This window comes from Lissotriton helveticus, chromosome 1_2 (assembly GCF_964261635.1).
Source record: "Lissotriton helveticus chromosome 1_2, aLisHel1.1, whole genome shotgun sequence".
Lineage (NCBI taxonomy): Eukaryota > Metazoa > Chordata > Amphibia > Caudata > Salamandridae > Lissotriton > Lissotriton helveticus.
Genome location: NC_136058.1, coordinates 116,714,730 through 116,733,676, shown reverse-complemented (window position 1 = coordinate 116,733,676; position 18,947 = coordinate 116,714,730). Strand labels below are relative to the sequence as shown.

At 50.2% G+C, this 18,947-nt stretch overlaps 1 protein-coding gene across 1 annotated transcript in view; it reads left to right on the top strand.

Moving 5' to 3' along the window:
- The window catches only part of HOOK1 (hook microtubule tethering protein 1), a 1,127,940-nt gene that overhangs the window by 683,725 nt on the left and 425,268 nt on the right, over nucleotides 1–18,947 (top strand). Inside the window, exon 12 of the mRNA XM_078669845.1 lies at nucleotides 17,932–18,042. Coding sequence (XP_078525971.1) covers nucleotides 17,932–18,042 — 111 coding nt within the window. The remainder of the gene's footprint in view (nucleotides 1–17,931; nucleotides 18,043–18,947) is intronic.

The window sequence follows — 18,947 nt, the reverse complement described above, 5'->3', positions numbered from 1 at the left end:
ATCCTTCCCCCTGCTTCCCACGAAGCTGTGTGCCCTTATTCCGCTCCATACTTACATATCGCTCTGTTATATGCGAGGATTGAGAAAGCGCAACTTGCATGCGAGCGTCCCCGCGTGAGGATTTGAGTGGGCTGGGGAAAAAATGACACCATTAGCAGGAGCTTTGGACTCAATTCATGGCTGGCCGTTACCGGAGGACCAACCCATCCAACCCCCTTCCCCTAAACAGACCTGAAAACCTTAAAATTCTGTAAGTAGACTCTGTGGTACGAACTTTCAGGTAAGTCCTGCTGTCTCACACACCTGTAAAATAAATTACAAGCATTAAACTTTTTTTTTTTTTCTCTCCTCCTTCTTTTCATCCTCCCATGAGAGTACTCAGATCGTTGATGCCCCTGTTCGACTTTGCCCTTCCTCCATGAAGAAAAGGAAAACTTCTCCTGAAAGGACATTAGAGTTAGCACATAAATCTTATTAAATTACAATATTATTGGGAAACAGTGAACAACGCTGACTCTAATGATAGAAGTGCAGGGGTGCAATTGGCTTGGTGAAGCCTAGTAAAACGTTCCATCGCTCGAAAAAGACACTGCCCAGGAGAGGCACCCACCAAGCACGCTAAACGGCAATAGCATGAGATAACTGTAATACCCTAGGAACGTTCCAAAAGGGGAGATCGCAGGAAGCATGTGCGCCTTTTACCTTACTGTGGCCTTCAGAAAAGCGCTTCCCTAAGTGTCCTGCCCTAACGCAATTTACAAGCGAAAATGGCATGACGACCACAAGCGTGGCCCTGAAACAGCTCGGACTGCAGATAAACCATGAGGAAAAAAATCGTCCTCCAACGGGACGAAAAATGGTGTGCAGGATTCCAAACCTGAAACCCAACCCACAGCCTCGAGGATTACCCGATCCAGCGTCGCTGCGCAGGGGACACACATAAAATGGCCGCTGAAGAAGGCCGGACAAGATGGCCGAGCGTCTCACCCCCCCCCCCCCCAAGGAAAAACAAATGGCCAAGGTAAGTATAACAAGTTCAAAACACACAAAATGCTATAACTCACAGCACCGCAAGCGCTGGCATCCCTGTGCACCAACATGGGCATAAAGGCACAAGAAAGGGACTTAACGGCAGCAGGGGGGGGTGTCCGTGAGGAACGCCATCGGCAAATGCGAACAAGGATGACTGACACGCAACATCGTACGCAAAGGCACCGCGATCGGTGGCGTCCCCATGCACCTACACAAGGCAGGAGCGCAGACCACGCCGGGTCCTGCTGAAACCGCCCCTCCCCCGGGAAACAAGGCCACACACGAGGGCCGCCCTGGCAGCATAACATGTTTTTTTTTTTTTTCACAACAAATTTTATTGATTGATCAGGTAAAGGCATATGCACAGCTCTCCACAGTCAGGAGATCACTGCCAAATATCAACACATGTATTAACATCTCGCAAACCCAATCAAAAAGAAAAGGAACGACCCCCCTATCCCCCCCACCTCCCACAGCTACCCAACAGCCCACCTACCCACCCCTTATCCCTCCCTAACCCAGTGCACGTGATCACAGTGAGCCTCCAGTAACTGTTTGTATTAACCTAGGCACCATGCGCCTCCCTAGGCCTGAAGTCCAACATCCAAATGTGGACCATCCTCAGGTTCTGCTGGAGGCTCCAGAGTTAAACCCCTATATTCGGGCCACCTTTTCCAAATTTTGTAATGTTTTTCGGGGGCATCCTCTGGCCTCAAACACTGGGCGCTCCAGCCCCATAAAATAGTCCAGCCCTGCCTTCCATGCGTTCAGTGGGGGGCTCGCTCATTCTTCCATGCTCGTGCCAAGTCCCGTTTGGCCACCACCAAACCCAGCAATAAGAGGTGGCGTTTGTAGACATTCCCTCCCACGCCCTCCAGCACGTGGAGAAGGCCCAATCGATGGGTACGGGGAAGATCCCATCCCAGCACCTCCAACAGACAGCTCCATACACCATTCCAGAACCTGGTCAGGCCAGCACAAGACCACACAGTATGCAGCAGAGTACCAATCTCAGCTCCACATCGCAGACACTCCGGGGATGCAATCAGGCCTGCTTTCCACAGCCGCTCCCGTGTATAGTAAGCCCTATGCAAATATTTAAATTGGACTAACCTGAGTCGTACCGCAATAGCAGTCCCACGTGGGGACTCCAATGTCTCCCTCCAATCATCCTCATCCAGGGGTCCGACGTCCCTTTCCCAGGCCTCCTTTAATGGAAGCAGGGAAGAGGAACAGTGAGTGATTAGTGTTTGGTAAATACGGGACACCTTCTTATCCCCAAGGTCTCCCATGAAAACTTTCGCTTCCATGGGGCTGAACTCGAGCAGCGACTCCAAACCTACTAAACTAGTCGCGAGTGCGTGACGAAACTGCAGGTATCTGAAGAATTGGGTTTTGGGCATTTGGAATTCGTCCCTAATCTCCTGTAATGACTTGAGGGCTACACCGGTCATAACATTTCCCAGCGAGGAGATCCCAATAGAAACCCATCCGCCAAACCCCGCTAGCGAGGCCAATGTGGGGAGTTGCCCGTTATTCCACAACGGGGTCTCTGCCGTCAATCTACCCCACCAGCCCATGCGACGCAGCGCCTGTCGCCAAATCGCAAAAAACACTTGTGTGGCACTTGGCAGCCGCTTCCGTAGTCTGGCCGAGTATAAGATCGTGTGCAGCGTATTGTCACCCATCAGCGAGCGCTCTAGGGCGTAAGCCGGGTCTCCTCCATCTCCGTACCACCATTCATTCAGCACTTACAAATGGGAGGCCTGATAATACGACAGTACATCTGACGTAGCAAGACCACCACAATATGTGGACAGGAAGCAGGTACGCAGCGCCACCCCCAGCCCACAAGAAGCGGCCCAGGACAGAATTGACTTGCCGGAACCACTGAGGTGCGATCCGGTGCGGATGATTCTGCAGCTGATATAAGAGGCGCGGAAGTGCGACCATTTTAAAGACCGCAGACCTACCATATATGGTAAGAGGCATCCAGGACCACGTTTTAATGTCCGACTGGACCTTCTCCCATACTGGTATCACGTTGCGCTCCCATGAGATCGCCGCGGACTCGGACAGGAACACGCCAAGATACATCATGCCCCCGGCCGCCACCTGCAAGGCCGACGCCCAAGAGCCCGCACCCGCCCCCTCACCCAGCACCCATAGGGTGGATTTACGCAGGTTAAGATAGAGGCCCGATACCTCGCCAAATATGCGCATGATTTCCAACACTCGAGGGCCCGATCTACTCAAGTCTGTGAGGAAGAAGAGGACGTCGTCCACGTAGAGTGCGATCCTGTCAGTAAGTCCCCTATCCCACACGAAGCCCCGAAGCTGCGCGTCGATGCGTACCCAAGAGGCCAGGGGCTCCATGGCTAACGCAAACAAGTACGGGGACAGCGGGGAACCCTGACGGGTCCCCCGACCGATTGGAAACCTCTCTGAAACCGCTCCGGAGACACGCACGGACGCCGTAATGTCAGTATATAGCAGTTTGAGATACGAAATAAACACCGGGCCTAGGTTAAGATGAGGCAGGAGCGCAAATAGGTAGGTCGAACTCACAGAATCAAATGCCCTATCGATATCTGCCAACAGTAGGGCTGCCCGCTCCCCGGTGGCCCCCATTGCGTCCACTGCCATCTGCGCCCGTCTAATATTGTGCCGCGTTGCCCTGCGCGGCATAAAGCCAGCCTGGTCCAGATAGGCCACGTAGGGGAGAAAGCATAACATGTTTTTAATACGTTAGATACGGGGAGATCGTGATATTGGCGAAACTCGCAGGATACTGAGTGTCCCTGCTGAGATTCGAACCCGGTTCATCAACTTCGAGGGCGACCTCGCTAGTTGGAGGCCACATCCTCTCTCTCCGGAAACCCGATCCCGAAGGGGAAAAACAGGGAAGCCAGAGGAGAGGGGGGGAGGGCACAAATAACATCTGTACACACAAAGAAAAGACGAAGCGGCACAATGCCCCCACAGCCGCCCGCTGCTACTCGAGCTGCCCGACCCAGCTGCGACCTTCCTGATGGGGGGACCGTGTAAAAGGGGGCGAAAACATTGTACAAGCAATACGCTTCTTCCCCGCCTCAGCGGCCCGCGCTAAGCAGGCCGCCAGACTCAGCTGCGACCCCCATAGGGGGGGGGAGCGAGCACGAGGCGGGGGCAAACAACAAGTAACTCACCTCCAGGCTTATGCGTGAGAGGTGACATGAGAACATCAGCACGGAAAGTGGCCAAAGAGACCGAGGAACTAGGGGAGGAAGCATATATACTTCCTCCCGCCCCTTTTGCAGTCCGGAAGTGACGGGCCACCCCGAAAGAGGCAACCACCCCGGAAGAGGCAACCACCCTGGGCTGGAGGCATGCCATCTTGGGGCACTAAGGGGCCGCCCTCATATGAGGGTCCCCTGTGGGGACGAGTCGGTCCGCCCTCATACTTCCGGGTTAGCATCGCGGTAAACACCAGAACGTTTTGGACGCGGGCCACGGAAGACGCTTCCCGCTACTGCTTAGTAAGTACTTTAGTTAGTGACTTTTGCAGACCGGATATTTCGCTAATCTCATGCTAAAACATGCTTGTGGGCATTTCGTTGCATCACTGGCCAGATTCAGATTATATTCCCCTTGTTTCACAGATCGCTGATACCTGACACACACCCGTGTCTTTCGCTTGCCATCCCTGTATTACATGGAAAGGACGTGAGCCAGGGGATTTGTTTTATTCTAGTACACCTATCCAAGTAAGTCACTCTAGGTGCTCCTACCCGCAGCACTATGGACTGGGTATAATATTTCCTGGTCTCTTAACTCATTTCAAGCAATTTGTTCACATCTATGCTGAATGCTACGATTATGCTACGAGAGGTTTTCGCCCTCTGAGTTTCCACTCCTTCCTGTTACAGATCGTTCACCTTTTCACACACACCCGTGGGCATATCCGTGGCTCTTTGGAATTCTTAATTTCGCTCGGACCAGGTACGATATGGTTAACTTTACAAGGTAAGACCCACACTTCCATCGTTATACACAGGCTTATTTTTGCATTGTCTTGTAACTACAGATCGCTTCATGATCACATTCCGACACACCCTGCGGTACAGACCTGCCGGGTTGTAATTATCACCGGCATCTCGGTGAGTTTCCCCGTACCCAATCCATTTTTATCACTTCCACTGTCTACCTGCCCCCTTTTCCCTGCTTTATTCAGTCTGATATTCCTTTTTATTCATTACCCTTTCAGATTACGCTGCCTTGCTTTCAGAATCTAAGGTAAACGTAGCGTACCTTGCCTCATTTAATTTAATGTTTTTTTTCTGCATTCTTTTTATCTATGCCCCCACATTTCTTTATTGATTTTCTCAGCCCCTTGCGCGTCCATCAATATTCTTGTATGCCCTCCGGAGTCACTAATACTTTTCCCCACTTGGTTCCTGGAAATTCCAGTAGTGTCTTCTGTTTTCAGATAGGTGTTGACAGACAGTACACTTATTTTCGCATGTAATGTTAATTACTGTCTTTTTAGAATAGGTCCTTTATCCTTGATCACTTGCACTCTCTCTTTTTACCATTTTCTAGCACTCTTTTCTGTGACCGCCACACTGAGTACCCTGTTCTGTTTGTATTTCTGATGTTTGCACTAACTTATTAGGTGGTAGAAATACCTAAAAGAGGAATGTGTCACTGTTTTATCCACATACAATGCTCTTCCAGCGCTCACTGAGTTACTCTGCACAGCGCCATCACACTATAACTTAATTTGGCCGCGATCATCTTTTCTCACCTGTGATATGGTCAATATGCTGTTTAGCAGTACAGACCTGCCGGGTTGGAATTATCACCGGCATCTCGATTACGCCTCTTTGCTTTCAGAATCTAAGCCCTGAAGAAGTCATGGGAGTATCCTCCTAGATGAAACATGTGTTGGCTGGTTGTTTTGTGCTGATTGCATCTCAACGTGAATTAAATTAAAAAGAACAAGAAAAAACTCTTCTGCGAACTTCATTGGAATTGAACTTTTACATGGACTTACGTTATAATGATCTTTTTCTGAAATACACTACTGTATGAGTGCCCAGGATTTAGGAATACTAGGTTGTTGTAGGTTTTCCCTACATGCACATAGGGGTTAGAGGGGTCTCCCATACCTGGCTAGCACCATATTCACTTGAACCCCACTTCACACATACGCAAATATAGCTGAGCGCCACCACTTCCTACTCACTAAAAACCTTCCCTCTTGACTGCACTTCTGGTTCTGGTTCTGATATTGCTGTTGGCAGACGTTAGGGAATTACTAATTACTGGGAGGCTGGGGAAAAGGAGCAGCCAGCAGAGTGCCACCTGCGTCTGCCGGCCTCTCCTAAAAAGGCGCTTATGAAAGATCTATTTCAAAGACTGTTGGACCTTGTCCAAAGAGGAGCAGGTCATTACAGACTTGCTTAATTCTTTAGTAATATGTCCCCATAGAGACCCCCCGTCAGCCACCACTCCAGCCTCGGAGCTAGCCAATTTGCCCTGCTTGGGGCCAGCCTTTATTTGGGAAGAACGTTGTCTTTCAGATGGGAGAGCACAATTGACATTCCTAAGAAAGCATACTTTGTTCTCTGTGCCCAGCCTGATAGGCTGTGGAAATAAGGTTGCCAGTGTCTGTGGCCTCTTTGGTCTTATTGAGTATTTTAGTCAACGAGCCTAGAAAGTCCAATAATTTTACCTGACAGGCCTTCCAGGAATGTCAATCCCATTTTAGGGTCCTTGACAAATTTCGTAATAAAGGTGGCTACCTTTCTGTCAAATTTTGGCCTAAAACCCACTTTCCCCTCCAGGCATGGGAGAGGAGCATTCCACCCTAAGGCGGCCCATTACCTCCTTATTTAGAGGCTTCCTTATGCAGTTAGCTACATATTAAGCCACTCTATGTCTCGGTACCTAGTTCACTGAATATGAGTGTTCAATAATATCATCTGGGTCTAACATTCCTTCTGTGCCAGACACCCCACTAGTGTTGAGGCTGTCCAGCCTAGGATGTGTAGGACCGCCTTCCTGTCTCCAGGGTCTACTTGGCCTGGGTTCAGTGTCCGAGTCATCACCTCGGTCCGGGCCCCCCAAGTCTTCCCCATCATCTGCCCTTCCATCAAGGGGAAGCTCTTGGTCATCAAAAGGGATAAGCCCAGAATGGTCCAGATCATCTGAAAGAGACACGTTAGTGATAGATTCCTTACCTTAGAATATCCCCAGGCGTCAGACTGGATCCGGAACATTTTGCGTAGCAATACCCCTGCACGACGGCAGGCGTCGTCCGCGGCTCCGCGTCCGTCGTCAGCGCCGGAATGACGTCGTCTGAGTACTTAGACACCGCCCTCGCGCGCTGACGCCAGTTCTTCTTTTTTCCGCGCCAGCTAGCGCAGATCCGGAGAAGCTCTACCCTTAGTCATTTTTTTACTAAACTTTTTGATCTTTTTGATCATTTCTCTAATCGAGTCTTCGACTCCTACGGTGCCGGTAGGGATGCCCGGGTTCAAACCCTGTTCCAAATGTAACCGACTGATGTCGGTTACCGACTCACATCGCCAGTGTCTTCAGTGTCGAGCCTCAACCACGACGACCGCACCTGCTCCGACTGCCGGGCCCTGACGTCCAAGGCTAGGCGGGAGTGGTCCCGCAAGCGACTGGAGCTTCGGCAGTCGGCTCCGCACCGCTCCAGGTCCCGGTCCCACAGGAGGTCGAGGGACAGGTCGCGGAGCCGGAGCCCTCGTAGCTCCGGGAGTCGGCATCGGTCTTCAGGATCCTCCTCAGGTAAGAGGAATGAGAGGTCGGAGAGACGTCATCGATCTCCCGACCCACCCCGACGCTCGCACGACGCGGCCGGGGGTTCGGATGACACCACCCACGCAGCTCCGACGGAGTCGCGGATGTCCCCACCTGCCCCACACCTTCTGGTCCCTGAGCACGGTGCGACGCCAGAGGAGGTCGAGCGGTACCTCATGACCATGAGGTCCCTCCCTCCTCCGTCGGGTTCAGTGGCGCCTCCGGGCCCAACGGTCCCGGCTGGAGGGCCTAGCGGGTAGGGTGCTTCGGCTCCGACGCCGTCTGGTGCTCCGACCCCGGCGCCGCCGGCGACTTTGGTCCCGGCGCCGCAGGCCCTCGCTGGATCCGGTTCCGGATCCGGGTCGTCGCCGGTCGACCTCACGACCTCGCCGGCGCCGGCCCTGCGGGTGTCGCCCCCGGCGACGCCGTCCCCACTCTTACCTTCGATTCGGTCAGGTCTTACCTGCCCTGGACCCCGGAGACTGGATGGTAGCGTTGGACTTGCAGGACGCTTATTTTCACATCCCTGTCCTGCCGGCCCACCGGCGTTACCTGCGGTTCACGGTAGGCCATGAGCACTTTCAGTTTACCGTGCTCCCCTTCGGCCTTACCAGCGCCCCACGGGTGTTCACGAAAGTGATGGCGGTGGTCGCAGCTCATCTGCGCAGGTTAGGGGTGTCAGTCTTCCCCTACCTCGACGACTGGTTGTTGAAGGCGGGCTCACCCCAGACAGTCGTCAGTCACCTCCAGACTACGGCCGATCTCCTGCACCTGCTGGGGTTCTCCATCAATGTGCCGAAGTCACAACTGTGTCCCTCTCAGAAACTCCTTAGATGAAACATGTAGAGAACTGGGCTTTTGTTGCATTTAACCCCCTCACCCCCCGACACACTTTCTTTCCTTCTTTTTAGCTACTAGATGCTGATTTTCGATGCTGACAGTGCACTGAGGCCTGCTAACCAAACCGCAGTGCCAGTGCTCCTTTCCTAATACAAGGTGTTGCCTAATTGTGCTGCCATTGGCAAAGGATTTTACCACCCTTGTAAGTCCCTGGTAAATGGTACTCCAGGTACCTATGGGAGGGCTACTTTATAGGGTTACTAAGGGCTGCAGCAAATCTTATGCCACCCTCAGGGAACCACATACAAATTCCACACAGACTTCCATTTCAGGCTGCGTGACATGGTGCAAACCATGAGTGAAAACATGACATGACACTCTCTTGTGTGTCATGCCAAAGTCACTGCATCCAATATAGATAAGTACCCCCACAGCAAGCTTTGATCCCTAATGCAGGGTGCATTATATTTGATGTGAGGGCGGATATGCCTGAGCAGATATGCCCGTGTGATGTCTATTTCTATTACTAGATATGCAAGTGAGCAGGGAAGCCATCTTAAGGGCACTGGTCAAAATGTGTTCTCCAGCTACATAATGGCTTCACTGAAACATGCACCTCATATTAATAAAGCCACACTGATTTCAGTGATGGACTTATTAATACATGCACCCAGAGGGCACCTTAGAGGTTCCCCCTGAAAACCTACTAGCTACTGGTGTGCTGACTGACTGGTTTCCCCAGGCCTGCCAAAAAAGACATGTTTCGGACTTCCAAAAGTGAGGGCCTAATATCAGGAGGTCAGAAACAAAGCCTGCTTGGGCAGAGGGTATTTGCACTCCCTCCCACAGGATGACCGGCAGATGAGCATGCAAAGGCAGGGTAAACTTTAAAGAGTCCACCACCTTTGGTATGCTCATCTGGCTTTCATCACAAGAGAGAATGCTGACCACCCTGCCCTGCGCTATCTGGCGTCATGGCAGGTGGCAAAATTAGCTATGCAGGATACGTGTTGCACTGCCAGGTTGGGCACATCTCTAGGGTGACCAAGTCTGACATGAACATGACTTTAGAAATTCCAGCATATTTTGTGTGATGGAATTAGGAATTCTAGGACAGGGTGATGGCTTTTGAAGGTCAGATTTTTCCTCACACTGAGTGAGAGGACACCAGGACCAACCGGAGCTGCACAGGACCAATACCTAGGGTACTGACCCCTTGAGCGACCTCTGACCCTGCTCGCAGGCAGGTCACTCCCCACGCTGCTGCACGGCCCTGCCTGCATTGTTTTTGCCTAATCTTGTATTTTTCACCTGTGCCTACCTTGCTTTCTTGCCCAGACTTGTTTTTATTCCTCTGTGCCTGTACTTGCTTTCTTGCCCAGACTTGTTGTTATTCCTCTGTGCCTGTACTTGTTTTCTTGTCCAGACTTGTTTTTATTCCTCTGTGCCTGTACTTGCTTTCTTGCCCAGACTTGTTTTTATTCCTCTGTGCCTGTACTTGCTTTCGTGCCCAGACTTGTTTGTATTCCTCTGTGCCTGTACTTGCTTTCTTGCCCAGACTTGTTTTTATTCCTCTGTGCCTGTACTTGTTTTCTTGCCTAAACTTGTTTTTCCTTCCTGTGCCCAGTTCTTCCGCGGCCCCACCAATTTTTCCCGCCAATGTGTCCCTGCGGCCCCGCCCCCCCCGAAATCCCATTCGCCGCCCTGCTCCCGCCTCCCAGCTGCTCCTCCCTCCCACATCCCCTCATATAGAGGCCGCGCAGCGGGTGCGCAGCGGGCGCGCTGCTGGCGTGCAGAAGGCGTGCCTAAGGCAAGCCAATCTGCGCCAGTTTGTGCCTTGACCGCGCCCAGCGCCAGGAACCCTGGACCCCACGAACGCCACGACACCCAATACTACTATGATCCCAGAACCCTCCACGCACTCAACACCGGACGATCACGCACCCACGGAGCTTTCACCTACCGGAACTGCAGCTTCACAAGCACCACCCCACCATGCTGCCCACCAGGAAAGAACCCAACCACCACAGATGCATCCTTCTCAACACCCGCTTCGCCTGTAAAACAGAACTCTGGGACCTACTCGACTCAACCTCCCCAGACTTCGCCTGCCTGACGGAGACCTGGCTGAACCCCGCCTCGGCACACGACATAGCCATAGCCGTCCCGTAAGGCTCGAAGATCACCTGCGGAGACCCCACCATCGGAGCAGGAGGAGGAATCGCCATCGTCCACAGGAACACTCTCAGAGTCTCAACCAACACCGACGACACCCTCAGCACCGCCGAACACCTGCACTTCCAGATCCACACCGACCCCAACACCACCCTCAGAGGAACCCTCATCTACAGACCCGCCCCGGGACCCCGACCACAGTTCAGCGACTCCATCGCCGACTTCATCAGCACATACGCCCTCGCCTCCACGGACTACATCCTCCTCGGGGGCCTGAACTTCCACCTCGAGAACAACAACACCAACTCCACTACCATGATCGACAACCTAGCCAACCTCGGACTCAGACAACTCGTCACAACACCCACCCAATCTGCCAGTCACACGCTTGACACCGTCTTCTCCGCAAGCCCCCATGTCGCCTTCAACCACACCACCGAACTCCACTCGACCGACCATTGCTGCATCCACTTCACCTTCAAGAAACCCACCACCCACCACTGCACCCAACAGATGCCTCGCCGCTGCTGGAGCAAAGTCACCAAAGACCAGCTAACCACCACCCTTGCCCAGAGCCCACCCGCCGACCCCACCGACCCCGCCGCCCACAACCTCAGACAGTGGATCAACGACTGCGCCAACACCCTCGCCCCGATCAAGAAACCCTCTAACAGTCACACCAACAAGATAGCCAGCTGGTTCACTGAAGACCTCTGGGCCTCCAAGCAAACCTGCCGAAAGTTGGAGAAGATCTGGCTCCGTGAACGAACACTGGACAGCCACGCAGCCCACAAGAACGCCACCCGCAGACACCATCACCTCATCAGATCCGCCAACAGGGCCTTCTTCAAAGACTGCCTAGACAACAACGTGCACAACAGCAAAGAGTTCTTCAACATCGTGAAGGAACTCTCCAACCCCAGCACCAACACCAACGACGTCACACTCTCACAAGACCTGTGCGACTCGCTGGCCACCTTCTTCCACCTCAAGATCGCAGACATCCACGACAGCTTCAACGCTACGACCGCCCCGACAACCACTGAGACCTCTGCCCCCACGAACACCATCCACACCAACCGCCTGCTCTCCTGGACCAACATCAACGACGACGACACCATCAAGATCATGAACACCATCCACTCCGGATCTCTGTCAGACCCTTGACCACACTACATCTTTCACAAAGCCAGCACAGCCATCGCACCCTATCTCCGGAATATCATCAACACCTCCTTTGAGACAGCAACCTTCCCGGAGAGCTGGAAGCACACCGAGATCAACGCCTTACTCAAGAAACCCAAGGCGGACCCTAAGGACCTCAAGAACCTCCGGCCCATCTCCCTGCTCCCGTTCCTGGCAAAGGTCATCGAGAAGACCGTCAACGAACAACTGAACCGCTACCTCGAGGAGAACAGCATTCTGGACCCTTCCCAGTCCGGGTTCCGCAGCAATCACAGCACCGAGACTGCCCTCATCGCCGCCACCGATGACATCAAGTCCCTGCTGGACAACAGATAAACAACGGCCCTCATCCTCCTGGACCTGTCAGCCGCCTTCGACACGGTCTGCCACCACACACTACGAACATGCCTCCACAACCCCGGGATCCAAGAGAAGGCCCTGGACTGGACCACCTCCTTGCTCTCTGGCAGAACACAGAGCGTCCGCCTTGCCTCTTCCGCTCCGAAGCCACCAAGATCATCTGCGGCGTACCCCAGGGCTCATCCCTCAGCCCAACTCTGTTTAACATCTACATGGCACTGCTCGCCCACGTCGCCCGTCGGCACGACCTCAACATCATCTCCTACGCCGATGTCACCCAGCTGATCCTCTCCCTCACCAAGGAACCCCACACTACCAAAACTAACCTTCATGAAGGAATAAAGGCCGTTGCTGAATGGATGAGGAACAGCCGACTGAAGCTGAACTCTGACAAGACGGAGGTCCTCATCCTCGGATCCACCCCTTCGGTCTAGGACGACTCCTGGTGGCTGACAGCAATGGGAACGGCCCCAACACCTACCGACCACGCACGCAACCTAGGGGTCATCCTCGCCTCCACCCTCTCCATGACTAAACAGGTTAACGCCGTATCCTCCTCCTTCTTCAACACCCTCCGCATGCTCCGCAGGATCTACAGGTGGATCCCCACTGAAATGAGAAGAACGGTCACCCAGGCTCTTGTCAGCAGCAGGTTGGACTACGGAAATGCCCTCTATGCAGGAGCATCGGCCAAACTCCTGAGACGGCTCCAACACAACCAGAACGCCTCTGCACGCCTGATCCTCGATATCCCTCGCCGCAGCCACAGCACACCCCACCCTCTCCATCCACCTACGGCAGACCCAAGACATGCTGCTCCGTCAGAAAACTCCTCAAGACCTGGCTTTTCGAGCAGTAGCAGCATTCCCCACCCCAGCGCCTTGAGACCCTCACTGGTGAGTAATGCACTTTACAAATTATATGATTGATTGATTGATTGTAGCAGCCAAAGCTTGTTGGTCCCTGTCTGGACACCTACTCAGAGGAAGACCGTCCTGCATGGCGAGGGATTTCAGGGACGGTGAGATCCACTTCGTGAGTGGCCCAGCTTTCTTGGGTGACCAAGTCTGACATGAACACGACTTTAGAAATTCCACCATATTATGTGTGGTGGAATTATGAGTTCTAAGGCAGGGTGATCCCCACTCTATAAAGGAAGCGATCATCAAGGGCGTGTAGTGAGCACAGGGGTAAGAAGCCCATTGGCTACTACCCCTCACTCCCCTTAAGGCCCCTAAATGTAGTATTTAGAGGACCCCTTATACAAAGACTTCAGATCTCGACGGATCAAGAGAAGGAGTGGACAAAGAGAACCGAGAAGCAATAACTGACTTGACACCAACCATGCCAGCCTGACTGCTGCCCTTAATATTCGTCGAAGAAGCAGACTTGTCCTGCCACTGGAAAGTCGCCAAGAAACCTGGAGGGCTGCCAGTGGTTCACCAGTTGATGGAAGAAACTTGCTTGGAGTAGAGGAGCTACTCACCTGCAGCCGCAGGCACCAAAGACACACAGTGTGGTCCACCAAATTGTCGCTCCCCGTCCAGCCTAACGCAGTAACTCCCCAAGAAGAGGATCCTGTGCTCTTGAAGGTCAGATCTGTCCTCCTACCGAGTGAGAGAACACCAGGACCAACGGGAGTCGCACAATACCAAGGGTTCCTGCACCTTGCAGCAGCCAAGGCTTGTTGTGCCCAGTCTGAAAAACCAACACAGAGGAAGACTGACCTGCATGTCGAGGGATTTCAGGGATGGTGGGAAGCACTTCATGAGTGGACCAGCTGTCTTGTCTTCCCCTCTTCTGCAAAACAAAGTTCAAGAAGTGAGTCTGTGACCGCCGCCACCTGACGCCTCAAAGCACCTTTGCACCTGTGCTCCAGAGTCTGAGTCCAAGGGAGGTGATGGTGCCAAGGGGGTCCCTAGACCCACAAGAGCTAAGCCCATGCTGGGGTTGGCCCTTACTGGACTTCCAGTTGCCACCTGCAGCCTCTTTCTGCAGGCTCCCTCCAACTGAGAGAGACTCCAGCACTAAGATCCAATGCCAAAAGACACCATTGTGACCAAGCCCCACAGCCAGAGGAGAAGTGGACAGAAGGTGTCCCTGTGTGCACGAGGATCTCATGGGTCATGCATCCCTCTGGTCTCCGGACTGGTCCCCCAGTCGCTGCTTGCGGCCTCTTTGTAATCTGTTTTCCCATTGAAGTGAATTTGACATCCGATACCGTGACACACCTCTGCACTCGACGCCCCAGAGCCTCCCAAGGTGACCTGTTAGTGTGGGCTTGGACCTTGCCCCATACTCACTTTAAGTCCTGAAGAACAGTCCCATAAGTCACTGCTAAGTGCCGGAATGCAATATATGATTTTCCTCCATATGATATCATTACCAATCTAGGAATTGCACTATGTACATTTTTGAAAACTAAAAATTCATATCTCGAAAAGTGCTGATTACGATGGTCTTAGTATCTACATTTATGTAAAAGTATGTGCTATTTTTATGAATTGGTGTCGGATTTCTTTAATGAGTGTGTTCTCACTTACTGCATTTGTGTGTGTAATAAATACTTAGCACACTGCCCTCTCATATGCCTAACTTCTCACCCATACTACCACATAAGAGAGCATTTGGGGTGTCATTTGTGCCTCTTTAATTCCTTTGGTTTTTGCCTGGACTCTTTACATGTGTGCCTCCTTTTGGTCTACTATATAAAGAGCCAGCTTCATACACAACAGTTGGCTCCTAACATTTTATTTTAATATTCATTCTTTAACAATGCATAACTCAGGTTTCCCTTATTGGATGTTTGTCGTTTTGGTGTCAGTTTATTTATTAAAATGTACTCTATTTTTAAGTCGAGCATTAAAGACCTCTTGTGGATACTTTGGAGATCTATAGAGATAAGGGAGGCCCTGGGTAGGGGAGGTAAGGCTGCCTTAATTATGTTGGACCTGTCTGCAGCCTTTGATACGGTCCATCATGACTTATTGATGAACCGTTTGTTGGCATGTGGGGTCCAAGGTAAAGCCTGGAAGTTACTGAAATCCTTTCTGACAGACAGTTCACAAATTGTGTCGCTGGGTGAATTCCATTGTAAATCTTTTTCTTTGCCTTGTGGAGTGCCCCAGGGTCGTCGCTTAGCCCCACTCTTTTTAACGTATATGTATCATCCCTGGCCTCTTTAATTTGCTCCTTTGGCTTCAGTCTCACCTCCTAAACAGACGACACACAAATTGTTGTGGCTTTGCGGCAGGGACAGGCTGCAGGAATTGAAAACCGGTTCCATGACTTTATGGAAGCATTCGTGAGGTGGATGTCACAAAATTGTCTAAAATTGAACTCAGGAAAGACAGAGGTCATCATATTTGGAAATTATGCCAACTTCTGGACCCCAAATTGGTGGCCTGAAGATATGGGCACTCTTCATACACCAACTAGAAAAGTAATGTAGGAGTTATAGTTGATGATAAACTCAACTTTGGTGACCTGATCAATTCAGTGGCTTCAACCACCTCCTATGCTCTCAGAATGATTAAGAAAATACTCTCCTTCTTGCCCGCTGATAGTCAGCGGACAGTTGCACTTATCCTATCTAGGCTTGATTACTGCAATAGCCTTCACGTAACCATAAAGGAACGTTTTCTGAATAAACTTCAGCAGTTGCAAAATGCGGCAGTGAGGTTGCTTACTGGGACTCCCAAATTTGCTCCCATTACTAAGAAAGTCAGAAAACGTCACTGATTGCCCGTTAGGAAATGGGTGCGTTTCAAAGCTTTATGCACCGTGTACAAGGCAATCCAAGGCACAGGCCCAGATTATTTGAAACGACAAATGCAGTGGTACCTGCCTAAAAGAACCTTTCGCTCCCTTGGAGCCAAGTTGGTGATAGTACCACCCATTAAAAAAGCCTCATAGGGTAGGAGAAGCTTTGCTGTGTGTACAGCAAAGGCCTGGAACGACCTTCCCTCCCATCTGAGAAATGCTGCTGACCTACCTACATTTAGGAAGGGATTAAAGACCTGGCTCTTTAACCTGTAATGTTGTCTACTATTTCAATGCTCAGAGGAGAGTAGCTAGCGCCAGGACACCCTCGGGTAATCGTCGCGCTTTAGAAATACCTATAACATAACATAACATAACATAACATAGTATATACTTATCTTGTATATACTTTAGTACATACTTATATGTGTATGTACTTTGTGGGCTCTGGAGATCACCCCTAGGACTTGTCTGCTTCCGCTTAGGGACTTTTCTTTCAGTTCAACAGCCTCTATTAAGAGGTGAGTAAAATACCAGAATCACTTTAGCAATCTCTAGATTCCAGTCCATAGAAATTGTCTTCCACTCAGTCTCTGTCAGAGGTGTCTCAAGTAGTTCATCCCACTTACCCTTTATTAGCAACAGAGACACTGCAAAGTCATCCCTATGTTGTGTGCTCTTTAATATTGTTTTGGTACTGCATAAATACTTTACACATTGCCTCTAAGTTAAGATAGTCTGTTGTGTGCCATAACCAGCAGAGGGTTAAGAAGGTGTATTCAGTGACAACAAGGGTTGTGGTTGTTACCTGAGGTGGGTACTCACCTCCCTCAACCAATACCCTAATTTCTTATACTCTGCATTCCAGAAGAAGAAAGATATGCATTAAAATACTTTATAGAGGTACACAGTGATTTAAAATTAATAGAAGAGTTTTGCTTGTACATTTTCAGATCAACTACAGATCAGTTTCACATCCGAGTTGGGACAATAGTGTTTGTGCAGGCATTCCTTTATATTTCATTTACTGGTTCCTTGGAGCATCATGTGGTCGCTAGCCATGTAGTCTTGCCCGCTACCAACAATTAATTTGTACTAAGTGAGGCTTGTCAACAAACATTACAAGAACAGAAGGCATTCTCAGCACAGAGCTTAATGGTTCAGTAGTAGGCTTAAATAACTGGGGGGCATATTATCAAGAACAGGCGATACAATTATCGCCGCTTTATCGGCAGGAAAGTGCCGCTAAAGCGGCGATAATGGGATTGATAATAGGCCCTTGTGAATTCCCATAGCAGCCCAGGTTCTGGTGTTAACCTGGGCTGCTATGGGAATTTACAAGTACCTAATATCAAACCCATTATCGCCGCTTTAGCGGCAGTTTCCTGCCGATAAAGCGGCGATAATTTTATCGCCTGTTCTTGATAATATGCCCCAAGGTAACTAAAATCTTAGAGCCCAAAGGGACAAATCAGACCTGTATTTTTGAAGATTGGGACTTGTTTACTGTTTTAGCTGAATGACTTGGATTGTGCATGTTTCATGGAGGAATGGTAACTAAATACGAGACTTTATTAATGTATTTGTTTACGGCAGATGACTCCAGCCCAAAATAAATTGTTCGGATATTAAGAAGTCAGAATCCTGTTGTGCATTAGCGCATCTTTTTAGTTAACGAACTATTTAGATGCTTGAAGTCTTTGTACAACAGCCATTCCTTGTTTGCTATGTCTTTCGTATACAAACTCTTCTGTTTCACTCTAAAAGGTCGAAGATCTTCACAACAAGCTGTCAGTGGAATCCAAGAGGGCAGATACACTTGCATACGATATAAAGCGGCTTGAAGAAAAACAGGAAACATTGCTTAAAGAAAAAGAGGTAAGCTGAACCATATACTTGTCAGTCGTGTGATTACGATGTATTATGAGAGTGATGTAGGTCAAAAGGTCTTTTGTACATTTTGCAACTTATTGTTCTTGTAATAGGCTTCTTGAATATATATTACCCAAGGAACTACTGGCATCATCTCCCCTGCCACTACTGCTGTTACCATTCCCAAACTGTGGGTCGCGATCCACTTGTGGGTTGGATGTCGATTTTTGATGGGTCTTGAAAGTCCTAGAAATAAATTAAGATGTCTTCAATTCTGTATCTATCTTGTCACATTTGCTGCGCTTCAAAGATAGGGGGTCCAATGTCAGGCTATGTCTTCTGACGAATTGCTGCTTTTGTGGTTTTAACAAGGGATTTATGTTTACAAACTCCTCTCACTTTGTATCAGAAAAAGAAAGATAAGGTGAATCATATGACAGTCTTGCTGGGGTACAGAATGTATGAAAGGAAAGGATGGAGAATAAAAAAGATTTTTTCTCACAACAATATGTAAATAACTATCAATGAACTGGACACATTCAGCAGCTCGGAGAGCAAAAATGAAGCACATTTTGTTTTGTAATTATGAAGTGTGATGGAAGCACTTGTGAGCTCTTGTCAGCTAAAGCTGCTTTTAGCTAGCTCTAAAAATTATATTTAAACTTGTATTTAAAAAAATCACGTGACGTCAGAAACAGTAACATTCCACAAAGGCAATAAATAATACCATCCTTTATAAACTGGTTATGTGTTAAGAAACTTTGAGCTATGTCGAAATTAGTGATCAGTTTGCAATCAGAAACTTATGCCGTGAACCGAGCTATAAACTAAAATACATTAGTCAGTGGATTAAGCAGGCTGACTCTGTCCCATACTGTGTGCTGTAGAGGCTTAAGAAAATATGAATTATA